The sequence below is a fragment of the Chrysochloris asiatica genome, unplaced genomic scaffold (genome assembly GCF_000296735.1).
Source record: "Chrysochloris asiatica unplaced genomic scaffold, ChrAsi1.0 scaffold00005, whole genome shotgun sequence".
Classification (NCBI taxonomy): domain Eukaryota; kingdom Metazoa; phylum Chordata; class Mammalia; order Afrosoricida; family Chrysochloridae; genus Chrysochloris; species Chrysochloris asiatica.
The window spans coordinates 7541923-7569581 of record NW_006408523.1 but is presented as its reverse complement, the minus strand read 5'-3'; the positions used below and the strand labels follow the sequence as shown (position 1 = coordinate 7569581).

Sequence of the window (27659 nt, the reverse complement as noted above, 5' to 3'; positions counted from 1 at the left end):
CGAAGCAGCTGGTAGTTTCGAACTGCTGACCTTGCTGTTCGCAGCCCGATTCGTAACCACTACGCTACCAGAGCTCCTTATATAGTTATAGTAGCCATAAACTGTAAGTTATTTCTTGAATGCCTGCTCTGCGCTTGATTTATAGTTTAGGGACTTTATTGTTTCCACCAGGTGTTGTCTCCTCGGTTCCGACTCACAGTGACTCCGCCTACAACAGAGTGAAGCACTGTGGGTCTTGCACAATCCTCACAATGGCTGTGTTTGAGCCCACTGTTGCTGCCACTCTGGCAATCCATCTCATTGAGGGTCTTCCTCTATTTCCCGGACCCTCTAGGGTCTTTCTTTGTTTTGTCATTCCATCCCCAAAGCAACAACCCCGCAGGGTGAGTATTATTATCACTGTTTTACATAGAAAGAGCCTGAGCATCAGAGAGTCCCCAAAATAACTTAGCTAACAAGTGGCTGAGTTGACAAACCAAATTCTTGTGCTCCAGGGGAGGAACGACATACTTTTTGTCTCAGGGGAAGAAAAAAAATGCCAACACCATTTCTTGTCAGTTAAATACCCCCTTTCTCTTCCTCTCTTCTACTACTCTTCCTTTTCCCTTTCTTCTTTCGTTGCATTTTAACTTGTGAGATGGGCCCTAATTCAGGTACCATAGTGAAACTCTGCTCTTGGCAGACATTTAACATGTAAACTTTTCTCCACCCCCAGAATGCCGCTGCTGTCATCCTTTGATCCTAGAATAGTTGGTGAGCAAGACTCTCTTCAAGTCTTTTGTTGCACGCAGCTCACTCAACTACTAAAGTACTTAGCAAAATCCCAAATCTGTCTCCTCTCTGAGTGGATGCTGCCACCCGCCTCCCATGCAGAGATGGAACACATTTCCAGTGAAATTCGGTGTAATCTATGAGGGGGCATCCAAAAGTGCACGAAAAAAACGTCATGATCTTTTTGTTTCATTTTCTACATACTTTTTGAAGCTTCCTCATATGTTTTTATTGTGTACCTGATTACAAAAGTAATAAATGTTGTTTCCAAATTAGAAATCATTCAAAAAATCAAACCCGTCCTTCCATTCTCCAACAGTTTTAAAAGAAATTCTGACTTGTGGATTCTTCTTTAAAAGTTTTTTTTTTTTTTTTTCTCCCTGTCTGCATATGTGGCTTTAGTGGTTGATGCACAAATTTGAATAATAGAGATATTAACTGCTCTTCCTTGTGGTTAAGTGCTATCTCGTTTGTACCCACTCAGACTCATAGGGACCTTGTGTAGGGTTTCCAAGGAGCAGCTTGTGGTTTGAACTGTTGACCGTGTGGTTCACAGTCCAGTGCTGATCCTACAGCCCCACACCAGGCATCTTCCTTATAAATGTATGAATCGTGTCCTACCACAGACAGCTTTGTACTTCCCGACAGATCTTGAAATGCTATTTATGATGATGAATGGCCCCTGTTTACCTGCTTGATCCTCATGCTCTCGGTACTGGTTCCCTTCTTGTTGCCTTTTGTTGTTAGGTGCCGTTGGGAGTAGGTTCCGACTCATAGTGATGACCCTCTTATGCACAACAGAACAGAACACCAGCCCATCCGGCGCCATCCTCACAATCTCGCTGTTACGCTTGAGCGTTTACGCTGCCGTTATTGTTGTACTGACAAAACAGCACGTGCTCTGTAGAAACCTCATGAAGAGTTAACATGGTGTGGCACTGTAGGATCAGCACTGGACTGCTAACCACAAGGTTAGGCGTTCAAACCCACCAGTTGCTCCTCGGAAATCCCATATAGGGTTGCTGTTAGTCAGAACTAACTCTATAGTACCACCACCACCAACAGTGTACCTTTTCAGACCTCTTTCTATGCTTACATATTATATATATATACATATAGAGAGCCCTGGTGGGGCCCTATAGGATAAACATTGAACCACGGTCGATTTGAACCACAAGATCAGAGGTTCAAACTCACCAGCTGCTCCTCAAAAAACTCTATACAGGGTCGCTGTGAGCCAGAACCAACTCAGTGGCACTTACCAACAACAACAAAGGAGCTAAGGGACCGCAGAGAGTAGGGATAAAGAAATCCAATTCTGGAATAAACATCGTCAGTTTAAATCTGGGTTCTAATGCTAGCTGTGAAACCTTGGAGAAGGGTCACTGGGTGATGCAAAAGGTTAGCATACTCCACTGCTAACCCAAAGGTTGGAAGTTCGAGGCCATCTAGCAGCACCTTGAAAGAAAGGCCTAGTGATCTGCTTCCAAATGATCAGCCATGGAGTTACCCAATGGGCACAGTTCCACTGTGACCCCCACGTGGTTACCAAGAGTTGGAGCCCATTCGATGGCAACTGGTATGGTGTGGTAACTTTGGGGAAGTGATCAAACTCTGCAGCTCAGTTTTCCGCATCTGTGAAATGGGAATAATGACAATGCTTGCCTCACTGAAAAGGAGATAATGTGTACAAAGCTCCTGATGTAGAGTAAGCACTCAGTAAATACTGGTGGTGGTGGTGGTGATGTGCCGTGGAGACAGTTCCAACCCATTGAGACCCTGTATAGTGTTTCCAAGGCTGTAAACCTTTACGGAAGCAGAAAGCTTCATTTTTCTCCTGCAGAGCGGCTGCTAGATTCGAACTGCTGACCTTGCAGTTAGCAGCCTAACTTGTAATCCATTACGCTACCAGAGCTCCTTCAGTAAATATGAGTACTTGTTATTCATGTTTTTGTGCAGAAATGGAGTCATACTTGTAATTCTGTATCATGAACATTTATCTATGTCAATAAACACAGTATCCTTCTTACAGTTGTGTAATATGCTAAAAACCTGGGGTGGCGCCGTAGGACCACAAGGCTGGTTTGAACCCCAAGGTCAGCATTCAAACCCACCAGCCGCTCCTTGGAAACACTATACAGGGTCGCTGTGGGTCAGAACCGACTCCACGGCACTTCACAATAATAGTATGCTAGAGAAGGACATCGTGCTTGGTTAAATGGAGGGTCAGCAAAAAGGGGATGACCCCCAATGTGATGGATTGACACAAGGGCAGCTGCGCTGGGGTCTAGGGTAACAATTGTGAGGTTGGCGCAGGACGGGGCCTAGTTTGCATAAGATCACTGTCCAGTCAGAGGCGACAGCACGTAACAGCACATGACAACAACAATCCTCTATGAAGCCTGGTGGAGCTGTGGTTAAGCATTCAGCTGCTAACCAACAGGTGGGTGGTTGGAACCCACCAGCCGCTCCTCAGAAGAAAGACGTGGCATTCTGCTTCTGTGACCCTCACAGCCGTGGAGACTCAAGGTCAGTTCTACTCTGCCCTGTCGATGGCTGTGAGTCAGAATCAACTCGACGATACACAACCGCGCACTTTGTTTAGTTCTTGGACTTACAGAAACGACTGTATGTGGCTCAGGGCCATTTGTTTAACTGTCCCTCAGGAGGTAATGTCCATTCTAATGTCAAGATTAGAGAAATTGAAGGAATTCATTACCGTAGAGTTTCTATCTGAATGAGAATTTGGCATTCTTTTATGACATATGTAAGTATCATTCTACTCCCAGAAAATTGTTAAAAATTCTGAGGCACTTTCAACTGGTTAGGTTCCTGGATGTAGAAACTTGTTAAGTGTCTTTTCTAAGATATGACCCTTTAGTATCTAAGTACACTTTTTCTACCTTGATAAGTGAATAAAACCAAACCGCTACCAGTGAGTTGGTTCCGACTCCCAGTGACTCTCTATGGAGTTTCCGAGGCTGTAAATCTTTACGGGAGCAGAAAGCTTCATCTTTTTCCCTTAGAGCAGCTGGTGAGTTTGAACCTCGACCATGTGATTAGCAGTCCAGTGCTTATCCTACAGCGCTGTAGCAGGACTAGGCGCCTGGATATTTCACTGACTTTACATTCTGTACCTTCAGGCCTTCACTGGGTCACAAGAGTGTGGTCATTTGACACATGGTTTAGTCAGTTCTGACCCCTCACAACCCTATATAATGATTGTTCATTTTTATTGTTATTGTTAAGTGCCATCAAGTTGGTTCTGACTCAGTGCAACCCTATATAGAGTTTCTGAGGAGCGGTTGGTGGGTTTGAACCTCCCAGCATTCCAGTGTTTGCTGATCCTCTAGGGTTTTCAAGACTGTAAAGCTTCATGGGAGAAGGCAGCCTTATCATTCTCCCAAGGACTGACTGGTGGGTCTGAACCGCTGATGGTGCATTTAGCAGTCCAGTGCTTATCCTACAGTGCTACACCAGGACTCCATGGAGAGTTTATTTTTGTTGTTGTTGTTAAGTGCCATTGAATCGGTTCTGACTCAGTGACCCTGTACAGGGTTTCCAAGGAGTGGCTGTTGGGTTTGAACCACCAAACTTGTGATTAGCAGTCCTGGTGTGTCACTGTGGGTTAATGTGCTGGACTGCAAAATCTATTTGAACCACAAGGTTGGTGGTTCAAGCTCATCAACTGCTCCTAGGAAACCCTACACAGGACCTCTATGGGTCAGAACCAATTCAACGGCACGTAACAACAACTTATTGTAGAGTTTCCTTCTCCATGTTTATCAGGACTAACTATGGCTTTCTCTGGTGAATCTCCGCAGGAATGTGGCTTTGGCTATGGTGAGGAGGCACAGTGCGTGGCATGCCGGCCTCACAGGTTCAAAGAGGCCTGGGGCTTCCAGAAGTGTAAGCCGTGTCTCGACTGTGCCCTGGTGAACCGCTTTCAGAAGGTCAACTGCAGCTCCACCAGTGACGCCGTCTGTGGGGACTGCCTCCCAGGGTAAGTAGGGGCCCCATCTCTGTGTCCTCCTCCTTCCGTTATTGTTAATTGCCATCGAGTCAGTTCCAGCTCATTGCGATGGTTTTGAATTCATTCCTCTCGTTCCCTTCCAAATTGTAACACTGACTGATAGGAACCCTAAGCTGTCTGTCAAGTGGCTCTGTCTTTGTCTCTCAGTACACATTCAGCAGATTCTCTGCATCTCGAATACGCTTTGCCAGGAATGAAAAAGTACTGGGATATTTTCACAAACTTTTTGAAGCCCTCCTCGTAACAGCAGAACAAAATGTTCCCTGTTCCTGTGCTATCCCATGATCAGTTGCAGATCAGGATGTTTCGATCCATAGGGTTTCCTCTGGCTGATTTTCAGAAGGAGCTCACCAGGACTTTCTTCCTCATCTATCATAGTCTGACAGTTCTGCTGGAATCAGTCCAGCATCATGATGACACACAAGTGCACAAGTCAGGACTCAAACCCTGACTGTGGAAATTCTGCCAAGGAATTACCATTGCTCCAGCATGGAATGTGAGCCTTTAGTGTGCCTCAAACTAATAAAAAATAAAAATATGGATGAGGGACAAGAGAATGAAGAGGCACCTCACACAAGAAGAAACACACGTGACCAGTAATCACATGAAGACTTTCATTCTGTTTCGTGACCAGAGAAAAGCACAAACGTGGCCATTAAACTATTTCAACGGGTAGAAGTATTTCCTGGCAGCTACTAGGCATGGTTTTAGGTCCATGGGATGTGTCAGAATAAAAGGGAAAATGATCCTTGACCCCACGCAGTTTATATATATATTTTTAAAAACCCTAAACAGGAAATACTAAGTAAGTAAATCATGTGGAGTGGTAGCAAATGACACAGGCTACAGAGAAAGGGTCCAGAGCAGATACAGGGGTGTGGGGCTGGCAGTATGAAATCTTTATTGTAAAGATCTGAACCCCAGCAGGAAGAAGGCAAGGGAATGGACATTGTGTAAGGTGAAGATCTTCGGTGCATGCGTGGAAAAGGTCCATCCGCAGACCCTGGTGAGAAGCATGGTAACCATAACGGTGGAGAAGTGATGCCCAGCGGGAAGGAGAGTCTGTATGAAGAACTGGGCTCAGGTGAGCCAGGGCTGTTAGGGAGTGACAGGGCAGAGCTGATAAGGTCCAAAGAGAAAAATTAGAGCATTGTGTGGAACACAGACTGGAGGCAATACACAGACCAGAGACATCAGCGAGAACCCCAAATCCCCAAAGCAGGAAACAGACTTAGGTGCAAAAGTAAGACACAATCAGAATCAACAACAGTATTGTTGTTGTTGTGTGCGGTGGAGTCGGTTCCGACCCACAGCGACCCTGAACAGGGTTTCCGAGGCTGTAAATCTTTACGGGAGCAGAAAGCCTCATCTTTCTCCCGCGGAGCAGCTGGTAGTTTCCAACTGCTGACCTTGTGGATCACAGTCCGATTTGTAACCACTACGCTACCAGAGCTCCTTACAACAGTATTATAGGAGCGGAAGATATTTCTTAGACATGGATACTTGTAAAAGTGGTATGAAGGCCATAGCTTCACAAGAAGGAAGGAAAATCAAACTCAAGAATCAGCCTAAGAACGATTTCCTGAGAAGCAGAGGTCAGACATGCCTCCACCCTCCGACCATCTTTATGTTTGTCTGACACCAAGGAGCCCTCCAGCACATACTCTGCTTCACATCTGGGTTTGATTGATAATCCATTGCATGGTCTCACAGAACTCACAGACGATACTCATGACTATGTGGTTTATTATGGAAGTGAACAGGGTATAGTTCAGGATCAGAGACAACTCAGGGGGCCTCAGTCCCCCAGTCAGGGACGCCACTTCTCTGCCCTACTGAACACGCACCTGGCTCGTGTCTTTGGACTCTCAGTGAGCTTTATGAAGCCTGAGCACATGTTTGTGAAGGCTCGTAGGATGACTGAATAACAAACACAGTGAAACCTAATCTAAACTATATTGTTGTTAAGTGTCATCGAGTCAGTTCCGACCCATAGCGACCCTGGTTAGGGTGAGCTTGAACTGCCAACCTTGCGGTTCAAACTGACTTTGCAGTCCAGAGCATTAACCCACAGAGCCACACCAGGACTGTATACTCTCATATACGCTCTGCCAGGCACCGGTTATAACACAGTGAAGGCTAATGGAAACTACGAATCTTTGTGAATAAGAATGTATCAATATTGTCCATCGAGTGAAATAAATGGAGTCCTGGTGTGGCGCTGTAGGATAAGCACTAGACCACAAGGTCAGTTTGAACTGCAAGGTCGGCAGTTCAAATTCACAAGCCGCTCCTCTGCAACATATCCAGGGTCACTATGAGTCAAAACGGACTCACAGCACTTAACAACAATATTGGATCAAATGCACCAAACAAGGGTAACAATGGGAGGAAGAGTGCTCGGGCCAGAAGGCAGAAGTGAACAGCCATCCCACAGAATGGGAGACAAATATCTTCACATCGTAACTCTGATCAAGGACTTGTATCTAGAATGTGCAACAAACTCGTACAAACCAGTAATAATTAGACAACCCAGTTTAAAAATGGGCAAGATCATTGAATAAACATTCTTGCCAAGGAGAGTTACATATGGCAGGTAAGTGCAAAGCAACTCATTACAGAAAGACAGACCCAAACCAAGAGAAGAGACCACTTTCTGCACACTGAAAACCCAACCAAAGCCCCTGCTGTCGGGACAATTCTACCTCAGAGGGACCGTGTAGGGCAAAGTGGAGCTGTTCCATAGGGTTTCTGCGGTTCTCCGTCTTCTATGTTGTGGCGCTGTAGAATAAACACTGGACTGCTAGCTAAAAAGTCAGGCATTCAAACCTACCAGCTGCTCCTTGGAAACTCTCAGCAGAGGTGGAGAACCTTTTTTGCTTTCAGTGGGCCATTTGGATAATTATAATATCATTCACAAGCCATACAAAATTACCCACTTAAAAGTTAGCGGTCCATGTTTGGTAAAACATTCCATAACTCACCTCTATTGTTATGCTGGAACTGCAGTTGCCTTAGCAGGGCCAGATCAAATGATTCTGTGGGCTTTAGATGGCCTGAGGGCCGACGTTCCCCACCCCCGCCGCTGTATATACAAGTCACTGTGCGTCAAACTGGACTCCACAGCACTTAACAACAAATCTGCTACAAAAGCAGACCTCTTTCATCCACTCAAACCAAAGCAAACAGTGGCATCAGGTCAATTCTGCCTCACGGTACCCCCCCATACTGGGTCTCTGAGACTGAATCTTTAGGAGAGCCGGCAGCTTTATCTTTCTCCCGCCGAGAGGCTGGTGGATTTAAACCACCAACCCTGCAGTTAACAGCTCAATGACTAACACACAGAACTACCTATGTAAAAGATGGACAAGTTTTCCTGAGGATACGGAGAAATCGGAACTGTCATACACCGAGGAAAACTGTCTAACCACACCTCCGAATGTTACAGAGTTACCTCATGAGCGAGCAGTTCCACACCTGGCTAAATCCTCCACAGAAATGCAAACCTATGTCTAAACATAGACTTGTATGCGTGGGAAAAGTAAAATGAAAAGATAATGGAATTTTTTTCCATGGACATTTGAATCCCCCTCAGATGCAAAAGCTCTTACCAGCATCATTCATAATAGTCACAAAGCCCACCCACTGATGATTAATTAAGCCGAGTGTGGTCCATCCATACAATGGAATAGCGTTTGGGCATAAAACAGAAATGAAGTTCGATACAAGCTACAACATGAACCAACCTGGAAAAGATGATGTTGAGTGAAAGAAGCCAATTACAAAAGGGCAAACGTGGTATGATCTCAGAAAGATGAAATGCCCGGAATACTCAGATCTGTAGAGACAGAACCTGGGGTGGCGCTGTGGGTTAATGCGCCAGACCGCAAAGCCGTTTAAACTGCAAAGGTTGGTGGTTCAAACGCACCAGAGGCGCCTCGGAAACCCTAGTCAGGGTCGCTGTGGGTCGGAACTGACTCGACAGCACTTCACAACCACAACATAGAGACAGAAAGTAGGTTTGTTGTTGTCTGGAGGGAGTGGTGACAAGAAGCTGGGAAGGAGAGTGGAGAGGGGTGTGTGTGTGTGTGTGTGTGTGTGTGTGTGCTGACTGCTAATAGGTTCAGGGTTTCTTTTTTTTTTTTTTTAAGTTTTTATGGTGAATTGAGTGATAGTTTACATAGGAGAACGTTGGTTTTACACTCCTTGTTTCATTGCAATGATTACAATTTCCTCTGTGCATCATCATTCAACAGTATTCGCTTCTATTCCTTCTGTTGTGGTGGTTTTTGGTCTTTTTTGGGTCGGGGGAGGATGTACACAAAAACACTCAGGAATATATAATCATTTAAACAACCAAAAGGCACATTCGGTAAGCCTGCCTCCTGGCTGCCAGCACACAGCCTTTCTCTTTCCATCACTCTAGAGTCCTCAGCTGCTCCCTCTCTCCATGTCCCCATCTCTGCGTCCGTCTCTGGTGTCACTGCTTCTCTGGATAGGGTCCCGCATTCCACTCATACTCTTCTCACTTGATGGTCCTAGGACCGTCTTTTCCTGGACTGTAAGATTAACTACTCGCCCCTTTTTGTTAACAAAACTTCTACTTTTCTAGTTGTGACAGATGCAATTAGTCATGATAACAATTACCCACTAATGAATCGTAAGAATCTTATCCCCATCTCTTTTCATCAGACCCATCTAGACAAGATGAAACTATTCAATGGGGACTCTACTGTCCCCTGCACACTCTGAAACTAAACTCCCCCTTGAAAACTTGTAAGCCAGTCACTTTGTGTCTTTATTTCCCCCTCATTTTAGGTAGCCAATGTTTAAGTGGTTCAGGGTTTCTTTTATGGGTGATGAAAATGTTCTAAAATTGGTCTTGGCAATGGTATACCAAAAAGCCATAGAAGTGTACCCTAAATGAATAAATTGTGTGATATGTCAATTATATTTCAAATGTGATTTTTTTAAAAGCTCCTTGTCTAGCATCTCAGACTTGTGCTGATGTCTCTGAACACCATCACCTAGAGTTTCCGAGTTTTGATCTTCCGTGAAAATTATTATCACTTTGGGGACTAGAGTGCATCTGCCCAAAGCCATGGTGTTTTCTGTCATACCTCATATATTTGTGCGAGCTGGATAATGAGTTAGGAAGACCAGAGAAGAATTGAATTATGGTGTTGGTGAAAAATAATGAATATACCATGAACTTCCCGAAGAACAAGCAGGTCTGTCTTGGAAGAGGCACAGCCAGAATGGTCCTCAGAACTGTTGATGACAAGACTTTGGAATCACATTATCAGGAGGGACCAGTTCATGGAGAAAGACATCACGTTTGGTAACGTGAAGGGTCAGTGAAAAACAGGAAGACCTCCAAGGAGATGGGTTGACACAATGGCTGTGACAGGCTTACACAGAGGGATAATTGTGAGGATTGTGTGAGGCTGGGCAGTGTTTCATTTTGTTGTACATATAGGTGACGGCTCTGAACCAGAACCAACTCTATGGCACCTAACAACAACAGTAAAGAAACACAAACTGAACACCTGACACGTCACTGCTGTCCAGATCCAACAGTCCTTGATGAAAACATGCCTTCTTTCCTCATCAGAGCCTGGGGCAGAGGTCCCCACGGCACCTTCAGGTGCTAAGGCAGGCAGCGGCGTCGGGAGGAAGGGGAAGAGCTCGGTGGTGGTGTGAGGTGGTGTTTACACAGAACTGCGGTGGGTGTCAGGCTGGACAAAACATTGTTCCTCATGCTTACCCGCCTTCATTGTCATTTGAACCCTCTACTCTTTAGTTGTATCAACATCTGTTTATTCGTTAAATAAATACTGATATTCAGGAAAACTAAAAATGAATAGGCATTTGAATGATGTGTACCAGTTTGTTTATGTGATTAGTTTATCATTACATCTTTCGAAACCCTCTTCAATTTCTGAGGCAGGTGAGAATTCGCTCACGACTCCTAACCAACCATGTCTTTGCTGAGCATTTTTACAAGTTCACTTCCGGCTTGACTACATTTCTGCAAAAACATGCAAACTCTTACCGTGCAGTCGGTTCTGACTCATAGTGACCCTGTATAGGGTTTCTGAGGCCATAAATCTTTACGAGAGCCTCATCTGTCTCCCATGGAACCACTGGTAGTTTTGAACTGCTGACCTTGAGGTTGGCAACCCGACTTGTAACCTCTACGTTACCAGAGCTCCTCTACAGAGAGGGAAATTGAGACATAAAGCAAGTAAGCAAATTGCATATTGCTTCCAGAAAAAGAAAAAGTATCAATCCTGAGCACAAAGCAGGCATTTCGCCTCTCCCCCTACACCCCCCCCCCACACACACACACACACACACACACACACACACACACACACAGTCACGCCTGCCTTCTACGGCCTCAGGGCAGTTGTTGAGTCAGCTCTAACTCATGGGAGCCCAGCGTGTGCCACAGTAAAATTGTGCTCCACAGGGCTTTCAATGGCTGGTTTTTGAGATGCAGGTTAGATTGCCAGACCTTTCTTCTGAGGGACCTTTAAAGGGACTCAAACCTCCAGCCTTCCCTGTTGTTGTTGTTAAGTGCCGTCAAGTCAGTTCTGATTCACAGCCACCCTGTTTAGGGTTTCCAAGAAATGAGGCTGTCTGCTCCCACAAAGATTTGCAGCCTTGAAAACACTAAACTGGGTCACTGAGAGTCAAAATGGACTTGATGGCTGTGGTCTTTCGTTTTGTTCTACTTCCGTCTTATGACAGCAATGCAATAAAAGGTGGCCATTAGAAACGGTAAAGAAAATACCCCAACGTTCCATTGAAACTTAACTCATAACCTGTCTCAGGAACAAAAACTTCGTGATGTAGCTGTGTGCAAAGTAATTAGATAAGTCATAGTCATACAGCTACACAAACTTAATATAATCAATCCATCCAAACCACGGCTGGCCAGCTAACTGCGCCTCTTGGAACATCTTCTACCAGCCTGTCCTGTAGAGAAACTCATCACAGCTCTCATGTGAACACCTATGTCCACAGAGCTGCTCCCAACTTTTGAAGTTTCTCTTCACCCAAGAAAAACTTTGAGCTCTAATTCACTTACTGATCAGCCTTTTTCTTTCTACAGAAAACATGGTACAGCTCAGTTGTGGTTTTTTGTAATACATAAAATATTAAGTGAGAAAAAAACAATGGCATCATGCGCGTGAGTGTTAATTAAGAAATTTTTAAATTAGGAAACATTCTTCTTTGGAGAATTCACACTTCTTGCCTGTTTTTCAGTGACTCTCTTCACTTTAGCCATGATCATTGTTTTTAAGTTCAAGCGTGTCAAGTGTACGATTTGATCTTGAAATATTTTTCAATTTTATTTTCCCCAATAATCATACTAGTGATGCTGTGTGTATCTATGTATGTATGTATGTTTGCTCTTCAGACATCTTTAATGCATGTGTGTATGAGTGTGGTCAAAGCTATTCCTTACTCTCTTTCTCTCTGAAGTCCAGGTTTGTTATGCTTCCTCAAACACATTGTGTAATGATATCCTTACAGTTTTCCGGTGGCATTAGGCTTTCCTTAAGGAGTCCTGGTGGCACAGTGGGTTGGGCACTGGGCTCCTAACAGCATTGTCAGCAGTTCAAAGCAACCAGTGGATCCTCAGGAGAAAGATGAGGCTGTGTACTCTCATAAAGATTTACAGTCTTGGCTGTCACAATTAAAGGTAGAAGTTTTGTAACAAAAACAGGGGAGTGATTAATCTTACAGTCCAGAAACAGAGGACCCTAGGACCATCAAGGGAGAAGAGCACAAGCGGAATGCGGGACCGTCTCCAGAGAAGCAGTGACACCAGAAATGGAGGCTGAGATGAGGACATGGAGAGAGGGAGCAGCTGAGGACTCTAGATTCATGGAAAGAGAGGGACTGAGAGCTGGCAGCCAGGAGGCAGACTTGCAGAATCAGCCCTTTGGTGATGTAAATTATTATATATGCCTAAGTGTTAAAAAAAAAAAAATACTGTTAACGGATGGTTCACGGAGGGGATTATAATCATTGTAATGAAAGAAAGTATACGATTTGTTGAATGTAAAATTGATCAGCCCTGTAAACTTTCACTCGGAGTCCTGGTGTAGCGCTGTGGGCTAATGCGTTAGACTGCAAAGTTGTTTGAACTGCAAGTTTGGTGGTTCAAGCTCACCAGCTGCTCCTTGGAAACCCTATACTGAATCACTATGTGTCGGAATCAACTCGATGGCACTCAACAACAACAACAAGATACTACAATACTGAAAACTTTGCTACTGGTATTTCAGATAGCAGTAGGGTCCCCCATGGTAGACAAGTTTCAGCAAAGCTTCCAGACTAACAAAGGCTTACTGATGTACAAACATCAGCCAAGGTTCACAGCAGACTATTGTGTGGGCTACAATGCTGGAAGATGAGTCCCTTCACTGTAAAAGCGCTCGAAATACACAGTGAGCACAAGGGTGAACTTGAGCCAACCAGGGTTGGTGAAGATGGCGCGGGACCAGGGGACATTTCATTCTGCTGTTTCTGGGTTGTCAGGATTCAGACAGCACCACCACTGCGATATGTGTAGACATCTGAATGCATTCTTTTTTCAACAATAGAACTGGCGGTAATTTATGACATCAATCTGTTTGCTCAGCTGTGAGCTTGCATGAAAGAGCTAACAGGATTATTTTCCTTTCACTTCCAGATTTTATAGGAAGACGAAGCTGGTTGGTTTCCAGGATTTGGAGTGTGTACCTTGTGGGGACCCCCCTCCTCCTTACGAGCCGCACTGTGAGTGAACTTTACCCAAATGGCAGATGGAACTCTTGCCGCTTCCCCCTCTTTCTGTTGAATCTGTCTCCACCTTGGTGATGCAAAGTGCACACGCCTTGATCAAGCTTTCTCGCAGGGGGCAAAGCCCTTTTATGGTGGGCTTCAGTCAGCAAAATGCCCATTGGTTGGAATCACAGCGAATTGCAGACATTTCTCAGGGCTCCATTCCAATTCTTACCTTTTACCCTAGATGTGCGAGGGGATTTTAAAAAGTTCGTGGGAAATAGAATGAAAAGATGATGGAATTTTCCACACAATTTGGGAAGCTCCCTTGTATCGCTCAGACAACTCCCCCTCTTCCTGTCTTTGGGCCATGGCCCCGCCAAACAGTTCTACTCTGTCTTCTAGTTCTGTCACCATGAAGATTGTTGTTGTTAAAAGCCGTCAAGTTGGTTGCGACTCATAGCTACCCTGTATAGGGTTTCTGTGGAGCGGCTGGTGAGTTTGAACCACCGACCTGGAGATTCAGATCAATCTTGCAGTCCAGCGCATTAACCCACAGCACCACACCAGGACTCCTCGGAAACCCGCTGGTACAGTTCTACTCTGTCCTGTAATTTTGCTATGAGTGGGAATCAGCTCGATTGCAACAAGTCGCTTGTTTGATTATGTGTTAGTCACAATACAGGTGCTTGACCTGTTTTGTTTTACCTCATTTTCTCGATAGTTCTATTGTTCATCCTGATTTGTCCATGAGAAGTCTAGGTTCAGGAATGTTCCTGTTGCTGATAAATGACAGAGACCACGTTTAGACGCAAGTCTGTCTAACTCCCGGGTATATGCTCTCCCCTGGTAGCGTAGGGTTACGAGTCGGGCTGCCAACTTCAAGGTCAGCAGTTGAAAACTCCCAACTGTTCCGCTGGAGAAAGATGAGGCGTTCTGCTCCCGTAAAGATTTACAGCCTTGGAAACCCTGTGCAGGGTCGCTGTGAGTCAGAACCGACTCCCCGGTACTTAACAACAACCAGACTCTACTATATCTTTGAGTCCTAGTGTGGGCCTGTATGATAAGTTTGGCAGTTCAAACCTACCAGTCGCTCCTCGGAAACCCTACATAGGATCGCTGAGTTGGAACTGACTCTAAGCATTTAACAGCAGCAGCTACTGGATCCTAAGAAAAATCAAACTGTGTTATCTGCTCTCCATTGGCTAATACCATAGACTACATGTCAGCTTTCTTGGTGTAGTTTAAGATTTGTCATATAAAGAGGACTAGAAATCCTGGTGTGATGCACTGTAAGGTAAGCACTGCTAACCACAAGGTCAGGTGGTTCAAATCCACCAGCTGGTCTTTAGAAAGCCAATACAGGGTCACTATGAACCTTAGCTGACTCTACAGCACTTAACAACAACAATTAAACAGGGAGCCTTGATGGAGTAAGAACTCAACTTCTAACAGAAAGGTCAGAGGTTCAAATCCCCCAGCTGTCCATAGGAGAAAAGATTGGTGATCTGCTCCCATGAAAATGACAGCCTGGGAACCCTATGGGGCAGCGCTCCTCTATCCTATAGGGTCAGAATCGGATCCCAGGGCATCTAATAACAACATTGTCCTGACCCTAAGTCAGCCCCACTATCATTCTATGCAGAATACAGTTTACAACCATGAACTTCATCCCAAGTGACCATCAAAAGGTGGACTCAGAAACCGATATTGCTCAGTTAAAAACTGGAAAGCGTTTACTTGATTTAGTTTACTGGATTTAAATTAATATGATCGATCTAGTCCAAAATCTGAGGCATTTAGGGATGTTTGCCTTTAGGGTTCTCAGATTAAAAAACAACCATCCAAACTCAGTACTGCCTAGTTGAGCCTGACTCCTAACGACCCCGTAGGACAGTGTAGAATTGCCCCATAGGGTTTCCCCGAGACTGTAAATCTTTCTCCCTCAGAGAGACTGGTGGGTTCAAACCAATGACCTTTCAGTAGGCAGTCGCAAGCATTAATCACTGCGCCACTAGGACCCCATGACTAAGGTTGGTGTTGAGTGCCCTCAAGTTGGTTCTGACTCATAGTAACCCTGTATAGGGTTTCCAAGGAGCAGCTGGTGGGTTGGAACCGTCAACCTTTCTGTTAGCAGCCCAGTGCTTTATCCTACAGCACCACGCCAGGACTCCATGTGGCTAAGATGATTGTTAAGTCCTGTCTCATAGTAACCTTGTATAGACTTTCTGAGGAGTGTTTGGTGAGCTTGAATTGCCGACAGTGAGGTTCTAACTGACCTTGTAATCCGGTGCATTAACCAACAGGGCCACACCAGGACTGGACAACATTAAAATTAGCCTTTAAGCAAAGATTTCACATCGAATTTTCAGTATTTAGGGAAGCGTGGTGGCTTCATATGATAATGCACTAGACTGCGAACCCCAAGGTCTGAGAACTGAACCCACCAGCCACTCTTGCAGAAAAGATGAGGCTTTCTGGTCCTTTGAGGATTTAAAAAGCCTTGGAATCTCTATGCAGGGTCATCATGAGTTGGAACTGACTCCACCGGCTCGTAACCACAGCAACAACATGCTGTGCTTAGGAAGTTATGATTTTGAATTGAAAGTTAACTAGTTTAATATATGTAGACACTTGTACTGTGTCCTCATAGATGAAACTTTAGAAAGCAAAGAAAAATGAATTCATTGCCAATGTCAGAAATGCCGCCAACACAGTTAATGACCGTTCGGGTCATGAAGCAAGACAATCCGGGGTCTTTCATGAGCAGTAATCCTTATCTCTGCAAAGACAAGTCTTTGCCTTTGGCACAGTTCTTGGGAATAATTCCAGAACAAAACTAATCTCTTAAAAACTAAGATCTTGAAGTCTTGAGAGGACATTTTGTAAGGCGCCTAATGTTTTCATTTTGTCTTATTTTGGGCTTTTTATTTTTAATTCCTCCACAAAGAACTATTGCTTCAGTGTTTTTTTTTTTTAACCCCACTGAGGAGCTCTTGTATGATTTAGACTGTTAGTTTTGACAGTGGTACCACATATCTGCCTTAAGTTGTTGTTATTAAGTGCCGTCGAGTCGGTTCCAACTCATTGTTACCCTATATAGTGTTTCCGAGGAGCGGCTGCGGGGGGGGGGGGGGGGGGGGGGTTGAACTGCTGACCTTGTGGTTAGCAGTCCAGTGTTTATTCTACAGCGCCACACTGTAACTAATAGATAGACTTTCTTACTACTGTTGTTAAGTGTCATGGAGTCAGTTCTGACTCATAGAGACCCTATATAGGGTTTCCAGGACTTTTAGGAAAAATCCTGGCGTGGCGCTGTGAGTTAATGTACTGGATTGCAAAGTCAGTTCGAACTGCAAGGTCAGAGGTTCAGGCTCACCAGCCGCTCCTCAGAAACCCTATACAAGGTCACTCTGGGTTGGAACCGACTCGACAGCACTTACTAACAACATAGGATTTCTAAGGAGTAACTTGTGGGTTTGGGCCAGCAAACGACCTTGCCGTTAGTAGTCCAGTGCGGACCCTACAGCACCACACCAGGAGTTTATTTCAAGGATGCGATCAGCTGTGAGAGAGGCCGAACAACCTGAAAGTCCAAGTATCCTTTCCTCAGAATCCAGTGCAGCTCGGGAATCGGGGGCCATGGCTCCTCTTGTAGCAGGAGGCCCCGAACCGCCCCGAACCCCACCTAGCACTCAGCCCTCAGTGTGACACAGCTGCTTCCTTAGTCTGTGGGGCTCTTTTTAGATCTTCTAGTTCATGATTCTGTAGGATAAGCCCAGGCTGCTGACCAGAAGGTTAGCAGTTCAAACCCATCAACCACTTCCTGACTGGACTGCTAACTGCAAGGTTGGCAGTTCAAACCCACCAGCTGCTCCAAGGGAGGAAGATGAAGCTCTCTGCTCCAGTAAAGATTTCCAACCTGGGAAACCCAATGTAGGGTCACTGTGAGTAGGAATCTGCTTGATGACAGTGAGAGGAGGGAGGAGATCCTGCCCACAGATCCATTTCATGGTGCAAATGCTCTGTGTTAACTAGTTGAGCTGCTAACAGAAAGGTTGGAGGAGCCTCAGAAAAAATGCCTGAGGATCCATTTCTGCAAAACAAGCCTCTGGAGCACAGTTCTACTCTGACGCACAGTTCTACTCTCCCAGCAGAGGCCCAGAGAGCTGGGTGGGAACCCAGTAGTGCCCAGTGGCCTGCTCTTTGCAGCATCTGTAGATGACATTAACAAGAACTGTCTTCATTAGTGATGGGAGTGGAAGCCGGACAGCGAGTCAGGAAGAGGACTACAGATGAGGCAGTCATGGCTGGCTCTGTGCAGATGTTTGCCTATGATGAAGTTAAATAGGGTGACAGCTGGAAAGATAAGCACTGGACTTCTCACCACAAGGTGGGTGGTTCAAGTCCACCAGCCACTCCGTGGAGACACTACACAGGGTGGCTAACAGTGATTTTAAAGACCCCAACCCCCCACAGAGAGATTGAGCTATAGGGTTCCAGGGTGCATCCCAATGCTGTTCCTCCTCCTGGCCTCGTTCACCTGCCCAGCCTCCTTGCCCACTCCCTGTCCCAGCTCCACTGCTCCTGCAGGCACCAGAGGCCACATCTGATCCAAAAACTGCCGTCCCTACAGGACAGCGGCCGCCGGTCATGCTCCTGGAATCCTCATACTCCGTTCCCAAGGCTACGTCTCCATCTCCCTGTGCACTGCCCCCCAGTACCCTGCACCCACACATGTGCAAGGTCTGGATCCTGCCCCCTGGCAAGGTGGCCTCCTGTGTCCTAGTAGATACAGCTCCCTCGACTAACTCCCATAAGGTTTTAACATAAGAGGTTGTTGTTGTTGTTGTTAAGTGCCGTCGAGTCAGTTCTGACTCATAGCCACCCTATATAGGGTTTCTGAGGAGAGGCTGGTGGGTTTGAACCTCCAGCCTTGCAGTTAGCAATCCACTGCTTACCCCACACTCAAGTGACATACAACTAGTAAGTCCTTTACAGCTGACATTTATAATCCGGAGGTGTTCCTATCAAGATGGATTGACAAAGTGGCAGCATCGATGGGCTCAAGCGTGGCAACAGTAGTGAGGTTGGCCCAGGATCGGGCAGTGTTTCGTTCTGCTGCGCATAAGGTCGCTATGAGTCGGTACCGACTGGATGGCACCTAACAACAGCAACAACAACCAGTATTTCCTGTAACATGATTTCAAAATCCAGAAAGGCGCTTCTGCCCCTCCCAGCTCTTTACTCTAAACCTGCATCAGTCTTGAAAAGAACCTCACAGCATGGTGTTGAAGTGAAGCAATAGGGCAGAGTCCAAAACAGGATGAGACCTGCTGGTAGAAGTTCTGAGTGCAAATCTTGGCTCTGCCTTACCCTGTTGTGTCTGCATAGTAGTAACCCCTGACTCATGGTGACCCCGTGTGTATCAGAGGAGAGCTGTGCTCCATACAATTTTCAGGGGCTCCTTTTTCAGATGTCAATCACCAGGCCTTTCTTCCATGGTGCCCCTGGGTGGACTTGAACTGCCAACCTTTTGGTTAGCAGCCAAATGTCATAACTGTTTGTAACACCCAGGGACTGACTTCATCCCCCCTAAATAATGATTGATTTGTGATGCTGATGATTAATTAATGATCCATTCATAACCTCTGTGTAGAGTCACTAATAACATTAATTTGTGGGACTGGCTTCCGGGGCGTGGAGGTGAGGGGAATCTGGTCAGTGAGAAGAGTGTCCATCATTAACCTCTTGATCTAGAGACTACCTCTTCAGGCCTGCACTCCTCGGTGTGTGTTTTCTTCCGAATAATGGGAGACCATTGAGAACATGAAGAAAGAGAAAAAATACACAAGAAATTTTAGAACTATATCCTGCCCTGGGTCTGATAAGAAATGCAAATTTTGTGTAATTTCTTTTAGCAGTGTTTACTTTATTTGGAGCAAATACTGTGGTGGAAATAAACTGGTTTTGAAAAAATTCAAAGCAGTTTCACCAGAGTTAGACAAGTTATTTAAGTATGTTTAACCTAGATGTTTGCTTTGTTCTTGGGGGCTTTGTAAAACAAGCCACGTGATTCTAACTAGATAAGCCATCAGATAAAATCACTTTGTGTTGGGAGAGGAAAAACTAGGAGTTCTCTTGACCTGCAACAATTTAGGAGTTTTACTTGGCTTAATACTATCACAGAAGTTAACAGTTCTTTGTACCAATATGTAATACATCATATTTTTTAAGAAAATGATTATTACCAAGGAAACTGAAAATACTTTCTAAGGAATGAATAGCAATAATTTTAAAATAAGCTTTTAAAAGTAGTATTTGCTCATTGAAGATAATGTTGACAATTTAGTTAAAAAATAAAGGGGGGGGGGAGAGGTAAATGTATGAACGCCAATAGTCTTCTAAACAAAACATAACCTTTTAGCTTTTCTTTCCAGTAATTTCTTAAATAGTTGTAAATATGCTGGGACCCTGGTGTGCCACTGTAGATGGAACACTGGACCACAAGGCCAGTTTGAACCAGCAAGATCGGCAGTTCAAACTCAACAGCTGCTCCTCAGAAACCCTACACAGGGTCGCTATGAGTCAGAACTGACTCATTGGTACTCAACAACATCAAAAGTGCTGGGTGTACTATTTTGCATCCTTTTTACACTTAGGATTATTCAAAATCTAAGAGTTGATGGAAGGAACAAACCTACCCAAGAATCCAGCAGTCCCTGGTGAGGATTCACCCAAGAGTTGTCCTGAAAGGAGATTTTCTCAGAGCTTCAGTACTGAGGCGATCCAGGAACTCACAAGGAGAGCGTTCTGATTGGTTGTTGTTAATTGCTGTCAAGTCCGTTCAGACTTCTAGAGAGACTGTATATCCAGGGAACTGCTGGTGAGTTTGAACCTCGACCTTGTGGTTCAAGCTGACCTTGTGGTCCAGTACTTTATCCCACAGCGCCACACCAGGACTGATTGGTTGACATTTACAAACCGATTCAAGACAATGGCGAGACCCGAGATCCCTTAAACATTATTTTGCTAATCATAAAGTTTGAGTCACATAACCACATACTCTATGGATATGGTGGGGTGGTGAGGAAGGTGGGGAGGTGGGGAGAGACAGCCTGAAGAAAGCGCCTGCTGGGAGCTGCTGTGATGGGGGAGGAAGTTGGGGGTGAGCATCTGCAGGCTCCCTGAGGCTCCCTGGCTAGCTGACTCTTGAAAGTCAGCTCAGAAAAACCACAAAAAAGGAGTCAGGCCTGCATTTTTGGCAGAAGCCACTCCTTGTGCCAAGCCCCCAGTGCTTTTGAGCTCAGCGACAGTCGTCTGTCCATTTCAGGCTTGTCTGGGCGTTTGCAGCGATGCAGGGGGGCAGCTCACGTCTCTGGTCTCTGAACAGGACGCTTTTCTGACTTGGGCACTGATGACTGATTCTCTGTCCAATTTCTGTGCCTAAGGACACTGCTGCCTTTGTTGCTGGTCATGCAATGCTAAAACGCTACAAAGCCAGGGACTCTGTCTGGTAACACACAGTCGGAGGGAAGTAAGCAAGCCACCGTGCTGATGGACAAAAACCAACTTTAATGGCAATGAATTGGGAATGATTTGAACTCCATTTCAATATGAGGCTTCAGGTTTTATTTCAAGGAGAAAGGAGCGTAATGAAACAAATTGTTATTGCTGTTGTTAAGTGCCACCGTGTCAGCATATATATGTTGTTGTTATTGTTAAGTGCAATTGAGTTGATTCCCGACTCATAATGACCCTGTGTAGGGTTTCCAAGGAGCAGCTAGTGAGCTTGAACCACAGACCTTACAGTTCAAATGACTTTGCAGTCTGACGCATTAGCCCACAGCGCCACACCAGGACTCCATATAAATATAGCGACCTGTATAGGGTTTCCAAGGTGCAGCTGGTAAGTTTGAACCACACCAATCATGTGGTTCAAACCGACCTTAACGTCCAGTGTGCATGTCTTAAGGTATCACAGGGTGAATTACAAAGTGGACTTCAGCTTTTATCTTATTTTAGTCCCCCCCACTCCTGAAGTTAGGAAGTTAGTGCCTGGTATCCTTCCGGGGTGAGGGTTCAGCAGTAGAATTCTCTCCTTCCCTCTGGGGGACCCAGATTCGATTCCTGTCCAGTCAACAGCCAGCACCTGTCTGTCGGTGGAGGCTCGTGTGTGGCAACGATGCAGAATAGAGCTCAGCAGAGCATTGAGACTAGAACAGGCAGGAAGAAAGTCCTAGTGATCTGCTTCCAAGTAATAGCCAGTGAATCCTTCACGGAGCACCATCTGATCCGCAGCCCAGCTGAGGATGGTGCAAGACCCAGCAGCGTTTTGTCCAGTTGTGCGTGAGGTCTATGCGTCTGGCACAAGTTGCTGCCAGCCAACAACATTCCCCCAGCACCTACCAAAAGAGAAGACAAATGAAAAGCAATCCAGACATCGCTGCCCTGTCTTGTCCAACTTATAGAAACCAACAGCCCAAAGTAGGTCTGTTCCTTAGAGTTTCCGAGGCTCTAAACCTTTATGGCAGCCAATTGCCTCATGTTCCTCTCCTAGAGCAGCTGGTGGGTTTGAACCGCTGACCGTGTGGTGAGCAGCCCCATGGTTAAACCACTAACTACACTACCCCAGTAGCAGTACTTTTTATCTTGGGAAGGGGTCAACGCTTAGGTGTTGCAGAGACCCAAAAGTCTTTGCCGTTTGATTTGGAAATCATGTGTGCGGAGGGGGCTTCATAAAGTTTTTGGACGAATCGATTGAACTTTTGAAGCCCCCTAGGACGCCTATGCAGATGTTACTTTGTTTTGTTTCTCATGTCTGCAGGCGAGTTATTCTGGATGGGTCAGCTAATATTAAATGGCCTGATTCCCAGAGGACTTAACTGGGTCCCTGCAGACAGGTGAGTAGAGTGAGCAGATAGGTAGTAATTAAGGGATCTGTTCCCCTGGAGAGCCTTCAGTGGTCTGTGGTCCTCAAGCCCAGACTCCTTACTTGTTTTGGGGTGGTAGGGTGGCAGTTGCTGTCCTGGGTTCTGTTTTGGGGACCTAGCTTTGAGGCTTTTTTGAGGACTAGAAGAGTTCTGGTGTGGCACTGTGGGCTAATGCATCAAACTGCAAAGCTGTTTAAACTGTAAGGTCGGTGGTACAAGCTCACCAGCTGCTCCTTGAAAACCCTATACAGGGTCCCTACGGGTCGGAATTGACGGCACTTAACAACAACAACCAAACATTTTAACAATTGCCAAACATTTTAAACAAATGAAGTAGAGAAGAGGAGCTTCTCAGGGTGGTGGATGGTCTTTAAAATTTAACTCTGTCCACTTAACAGTACTCTCAACGAATACAGAATGGGTGAATCCAAGAAACAAAGTAACCAATGGCTTGTGGGATCCCATAAGGAAGCCAGCCCTCCTCTCTGACATTGGAAACAAAGACCTTCCCACCCCTCTGTCATTTCTACATTTATTTGCTGGATGGGGAGTACTGGTGACTCAGCACTGGACTGCTAGCTAGCTACAAGGTTGGTGGTCCAAGCTCACCAGTCACTCCTTGGAAACCCTATACAGGGTCGTTATGAGTTGGAACCTACTTGACGGCACTTAACAACAACAAGAAAGTTCTAGTGCTTCATGTTTTCTCTCTTCCATTCCCGCTTACAGTTCATTGATTATCTCTTGGTATCTGCCTTTTTTCTTATTGAGCTGTATTATGTGTATCAATAAAAAAGGCAAGTCGATACCAAGAGAAGAGCAGTGAACTGTAGAGGTCATGTGAGTGGAGACCTGGGGTGGCCTTGTAGGATAAGCACTAGACTGAAAGGTATGTTTGCACCGGTTCAAACTCACTTGCCACTCCTGGGACACCCCATACAGGGTCACTGTGAGTCAGAACCGACTCAACGGCACTTCACAACAATTACGTATATAAAGAGCCCTGGTGGTGGTAAGTACGAAGGTTGGCGGTTCAAACCCACCACCACTCCACAGGTGAAAGGTCCAGCAGTTTGCGTCTGTAAGGATTCTAAACCAGTCCCATTGCCTTTGAGTCAATTTGGCTTCCTCTAGGTTAAGAGTAGAGCTGCCCAGTGTCCCCGAGACCACAGCTCTCCTTACAGTCACACACAGCCTCATCTTTCTCCTACAGACCGGCTAGTGGATTCGAGCCGACGACCTTTTGGTTAGCAGCCAAGAGCTTTGACCATGGCGCCACCAAGATGCCTAGAAAACTCTGTAGGGCTTTTCTGCTTTGTCATATAGGGTGGTTATGAGTCAGTACCAACTCAGCGGCTGCACGTTTGGTTTTTGTGTTAGGTATTTTTAAGAGCCCTGGTGGCACATGGTTTAATATTCAGTCAGGGTTCGAAGCCACTCTGGGGCTCCATGCATGAAAGACCTACTGACTCCAGCAAAGATTCCAGCCTTGGAACCCCTATGGGGAAGTTCGCTCTTCTCTTAGATGGTAGCTATGAGTTGAAATCCCAAGAGCACCTAAAAAGCAGCAGGATTACTTGCATTCTGTAATTGAATGATTAACTGTTTTGTTGAAGACTGAAATCGTAGCACTCAAAGGCTACTTACTGTGGAAACCAATAAACACAGGCAAACCTTCTGACATTCTCCGTAAGTTCTTGCAGGGTCCCTGCACGGAAGAGCTCTTCTGTGGGAGAATGTCAGTTACCCCGTCCCTTGGAACCTGTTTAAGAAGCCCCAGTGGCGCTGTGGGTTAGGCACTGTACTACTAACCATAAGGTTGGCAGTTCAAACTCACCAGCCGCTCCGTAGGAGAAAGACGAGGCTGTTTGCTCCCGTAAAGATTTACAGCCTCAGAAACCCTAGGGGCTGTTCTGCCCTGTGGTGTAGGGTCGCTATGAGTGGGAATCAACCCGATGGCCGTGGGTGGGTCGGGGGTGGGCATCATAATGCTGGGCTAAAGATCCAACTATGCCACTTTGAGTTGGTTAATACCCAGTTAGCTTTAAATCTTACTTCTTTTATATGCAGTCTCGTTGTACATTGAGAGCATTTACTCCCAAAAAAACAGGCTTATGAAAAATTATCATGAAATTAAGTGACTTTTAGATTGTTGTTGTTGTTGTTGTTGTTATGTGCCATGGAGTTGATTCCGACTCATAGCGACCCTATACAGGCTTTCCGAAGCTGGAAATCTTTATGGGAGTAGAAAGCCTTCTCTTTCTCCCGCAGAACAGCTGGTAGTTTCAAACTGCTGACCTTGCGACTCACAGCCCGATTCTTAACCACTACGCCACCAGAGCTCCTTTAGATTAAGTACAGTTTATTTGTTTATTTTTTATTTATTTTTATTATTTTTAAGTACTTTTAGATTAAGTACAATTTATTTTTTAAAACTATGCAATCTAGCAGGGCTGTGTTTTTAAGTTGTGGGCTTTGACAGATGAAACAGTGAGTTGTGTGAGGACCCCTTTCTGTTGTGAAGTGCGGTCGACTCAGTTCCGACTCATAGCGACCCTATACATAGGGTTTCCGAGGAGAGGCTGGTGGGTTTGAACCGCCGACCTTGTGGTTCACAGTACAATGCTGATCGTACAGCACCACATCAGGACTCCCATTGTTGCTGTTGTTAAAAGCCTTTGAGTTAGCACCGTACTACTAACCGTAAGGTTGGCAGTTCAAACTCACCAGCCGCTCCTGTACAGCGTTTCCAAGGAACAGCTGGTGAGTTTGAACCACTGACCTTGCAGTTGAAACCGGCCTTTCAGTCCAGTGCTTATCCTACAGTGCCACCCCAGGATTCTAGAACTAACAAAGAACTAACGGAAGCACATGGATAGTTGATGTCTAAGAGTTCATGGCAAACCTGCAATGGAAGCAACCCCAGGACATTTATTGGGAGGTAGTATTTGAGGATAGTGCAGTGGGTTAAGCATTGCGCTGATAACCACAAGGTCAACGGTTCAAAACCATCAGCTTCTCCACGGGAGAACAAGGAGGCTGTCTCCTCCCGTAAAGATTTACAGTCTCAGAAATCCTATGGGGCAGTTCTACTCGGCTCTGTCAGATCCCTATGTGTCGGACTCGACTCGGTGGCATTGGGTTGGGTTTGATAATCCTGGCTGTCGTGTTGCGGTGAAGTGCCAAGATGTCAGTTCCAACTCACAGCGACTCTGTATAGGGTTTCTGAGGCTTTAAATGTTCATGGGAGCAGAAAGACTCATCTTTTCTCCCGCGGAGCGGCTAGTGACTGTGAACCACAGACCTTGTGGTTCACAGTCCAGTGCTTATCCCATGGAGCCACCACGTTCCCGGTCTGGCCTAGATATCAGTAAAACTCTTCATAAAAAGAAACATCTTTTAGGTTTTGTAAATTATCTGAATATCCATTCTCAGCCGTAATTATCGACAAATAGGAGGGGAGGAAGGCAGGAAAATGGAATTGAAAGGTAAAGGGATTTTCCATGAACTTTTTGAAGCCCCCTTGACTGTCCACCCTGTTCTGCCACCATCTGTCTGTCAGTTTTGTTTATGTCCTTGTCCTGCTGTGACTGCTTGCGTGTTGCTGTGATACAGGAAGCTATGTGTCCGGGATTTTTAAATACAACAGAGGCCTCCTTGGTGGGCAGTTTTTAGCAGAGCTTCCAGGTGAAGAATAACTAGGAAGAAGAGATGGGGACCACTCCTGAAAGGTTGTTGTTAAGTGCAGTCAAGTCAGTTCCGATTCGTAGCAACCCTATATAGGGTTTTCAAGGAATGGCTGGTGGGCTTGAACCACTGAATTTGAGGCTAAAAATGACCTTGTGGTCCAGTGCTCATCCTAGAGCACCACTGAAAGTTAGCCATGGATAATTTTATGAATAGCAACAGAACACTGTCAGATACAGTGACAGAAGATGAGCTCCCAGGTCAGAAGGCACTCAAAATACGACTGGGGAAGAGCTGCCTCTTCAAAGCAGAGTTGCTATTAATGAAATTGAAGGGTCAGCAGAGCAGTGGAAACCCCTCAAAGAGATAGATTAGCACATGCGCAGCAGCAGTGGGCTCAAACACAACAGTTTTGAGGATGGCGCAGGACCAGGCAGTGTTTCGTTCTGTGGTGCACGGGGTCATTGTGAGTCTGATTCAACAACACCTAACAACAACAACAACAACATGCTGAGTGAGTCTCCGTGTGGGCACTGGGGATTCCGTGGTGAAAAATCAGATTAAATGTCCAAGGCCCAAGAAGCTGACGCTCTCATGGCCAATGCTAAGATGGGGTGTTCTTTCAAATAAGCCAGTCAAGGAGCCCAGTAAATAAAGGAAGCCTTGAGCAAGGTCCCAAGAGTACCAGGTGGTTCAAAGGTTAGCCCTTGGCTGCTAGTAGAAAGGTTGGTGGCTGGAGTCCTACCTCTGAAGAAAGGCTTGGCTGTCTTCTTCTGAAACTTAACCAGAGGAAACGGCCAGTGGAACACAGTTGTACTCTGACACAAAGGGGTCGCCCTGAGCCAGAGTCGACTCCACTGGACGGCATCTGGTGTGAGTAGGGCCCTCAGGGAGGTGGATGAGCAAGTCCGGGCAGAAAACACCTGGCAGATGAGGGAAGGTAGCAGAGGGCGAATGAGGTAGAGTAAGTAAGGCTCGTGGCCCCAGTATGGACTCCGGCTTCTACTCTGAGTGAGGTGGGAAGTGCTAACTGTGACCTCACTAAAGTTTTCAAAAAATCACTCTGGCAGCTGTTGAGAAGAGATGAGCAAGTGAGAAAGCAGAGAGGTATGCGTAGTATCTTTAGCTGATCCCAAGTAGGGTTTCCACCCATCTCTCAAGAACTGTGTGATCTATTTATATTGATTTTGGTCCCTGAGATGTCCACACAAATGACAGATGAATAGCTTTTGGTCAATTTTAAACACAGGCAAACCCACTTGGAAGAGGTTGTTATTGTTGGTGGTCGGTGCTATCAAGTTGGTTCAGACTTGTAGTGACTCTGTTTCTGAGGCGCGATGGTGGGTTTGAACTGCCAACCTTATGGTTAGCAGTCCAGTGCTTATCCTACAGCTCCATGCCAGGACCCCTGGGGGAGATTAACATTGTTATAAATGTTTTCAGCTCAGATAATA

At 45.6% G+C, this 27659-nt stretch overlaps 1 protein-coding gene across 1 annotated transcript in view; it reads left to right on the top strand.

Annotated features, from left to right (window-relative positions):
* TNFRSF19 (tumor necrosis factor receptor superfamily, member 19) overlaps positions 1-27659 on the top strand; it is a 71151-nt gene that overhangs the window by 23340 nt on the left and 20152 nt on the right. The window contains exons 3-4 of the mRNA XM_006832052.1: positions 4596-4774; positions 13515-13600. Of these exons, the coding sequence (XP_006832115.1) occupies positions 4596-4774; positions 13515-13600 (265 nt within the window). The remainder of the gene's footprint in view (positions 1-4595; positions 4775-13514; positions 13601-27659) is intronic.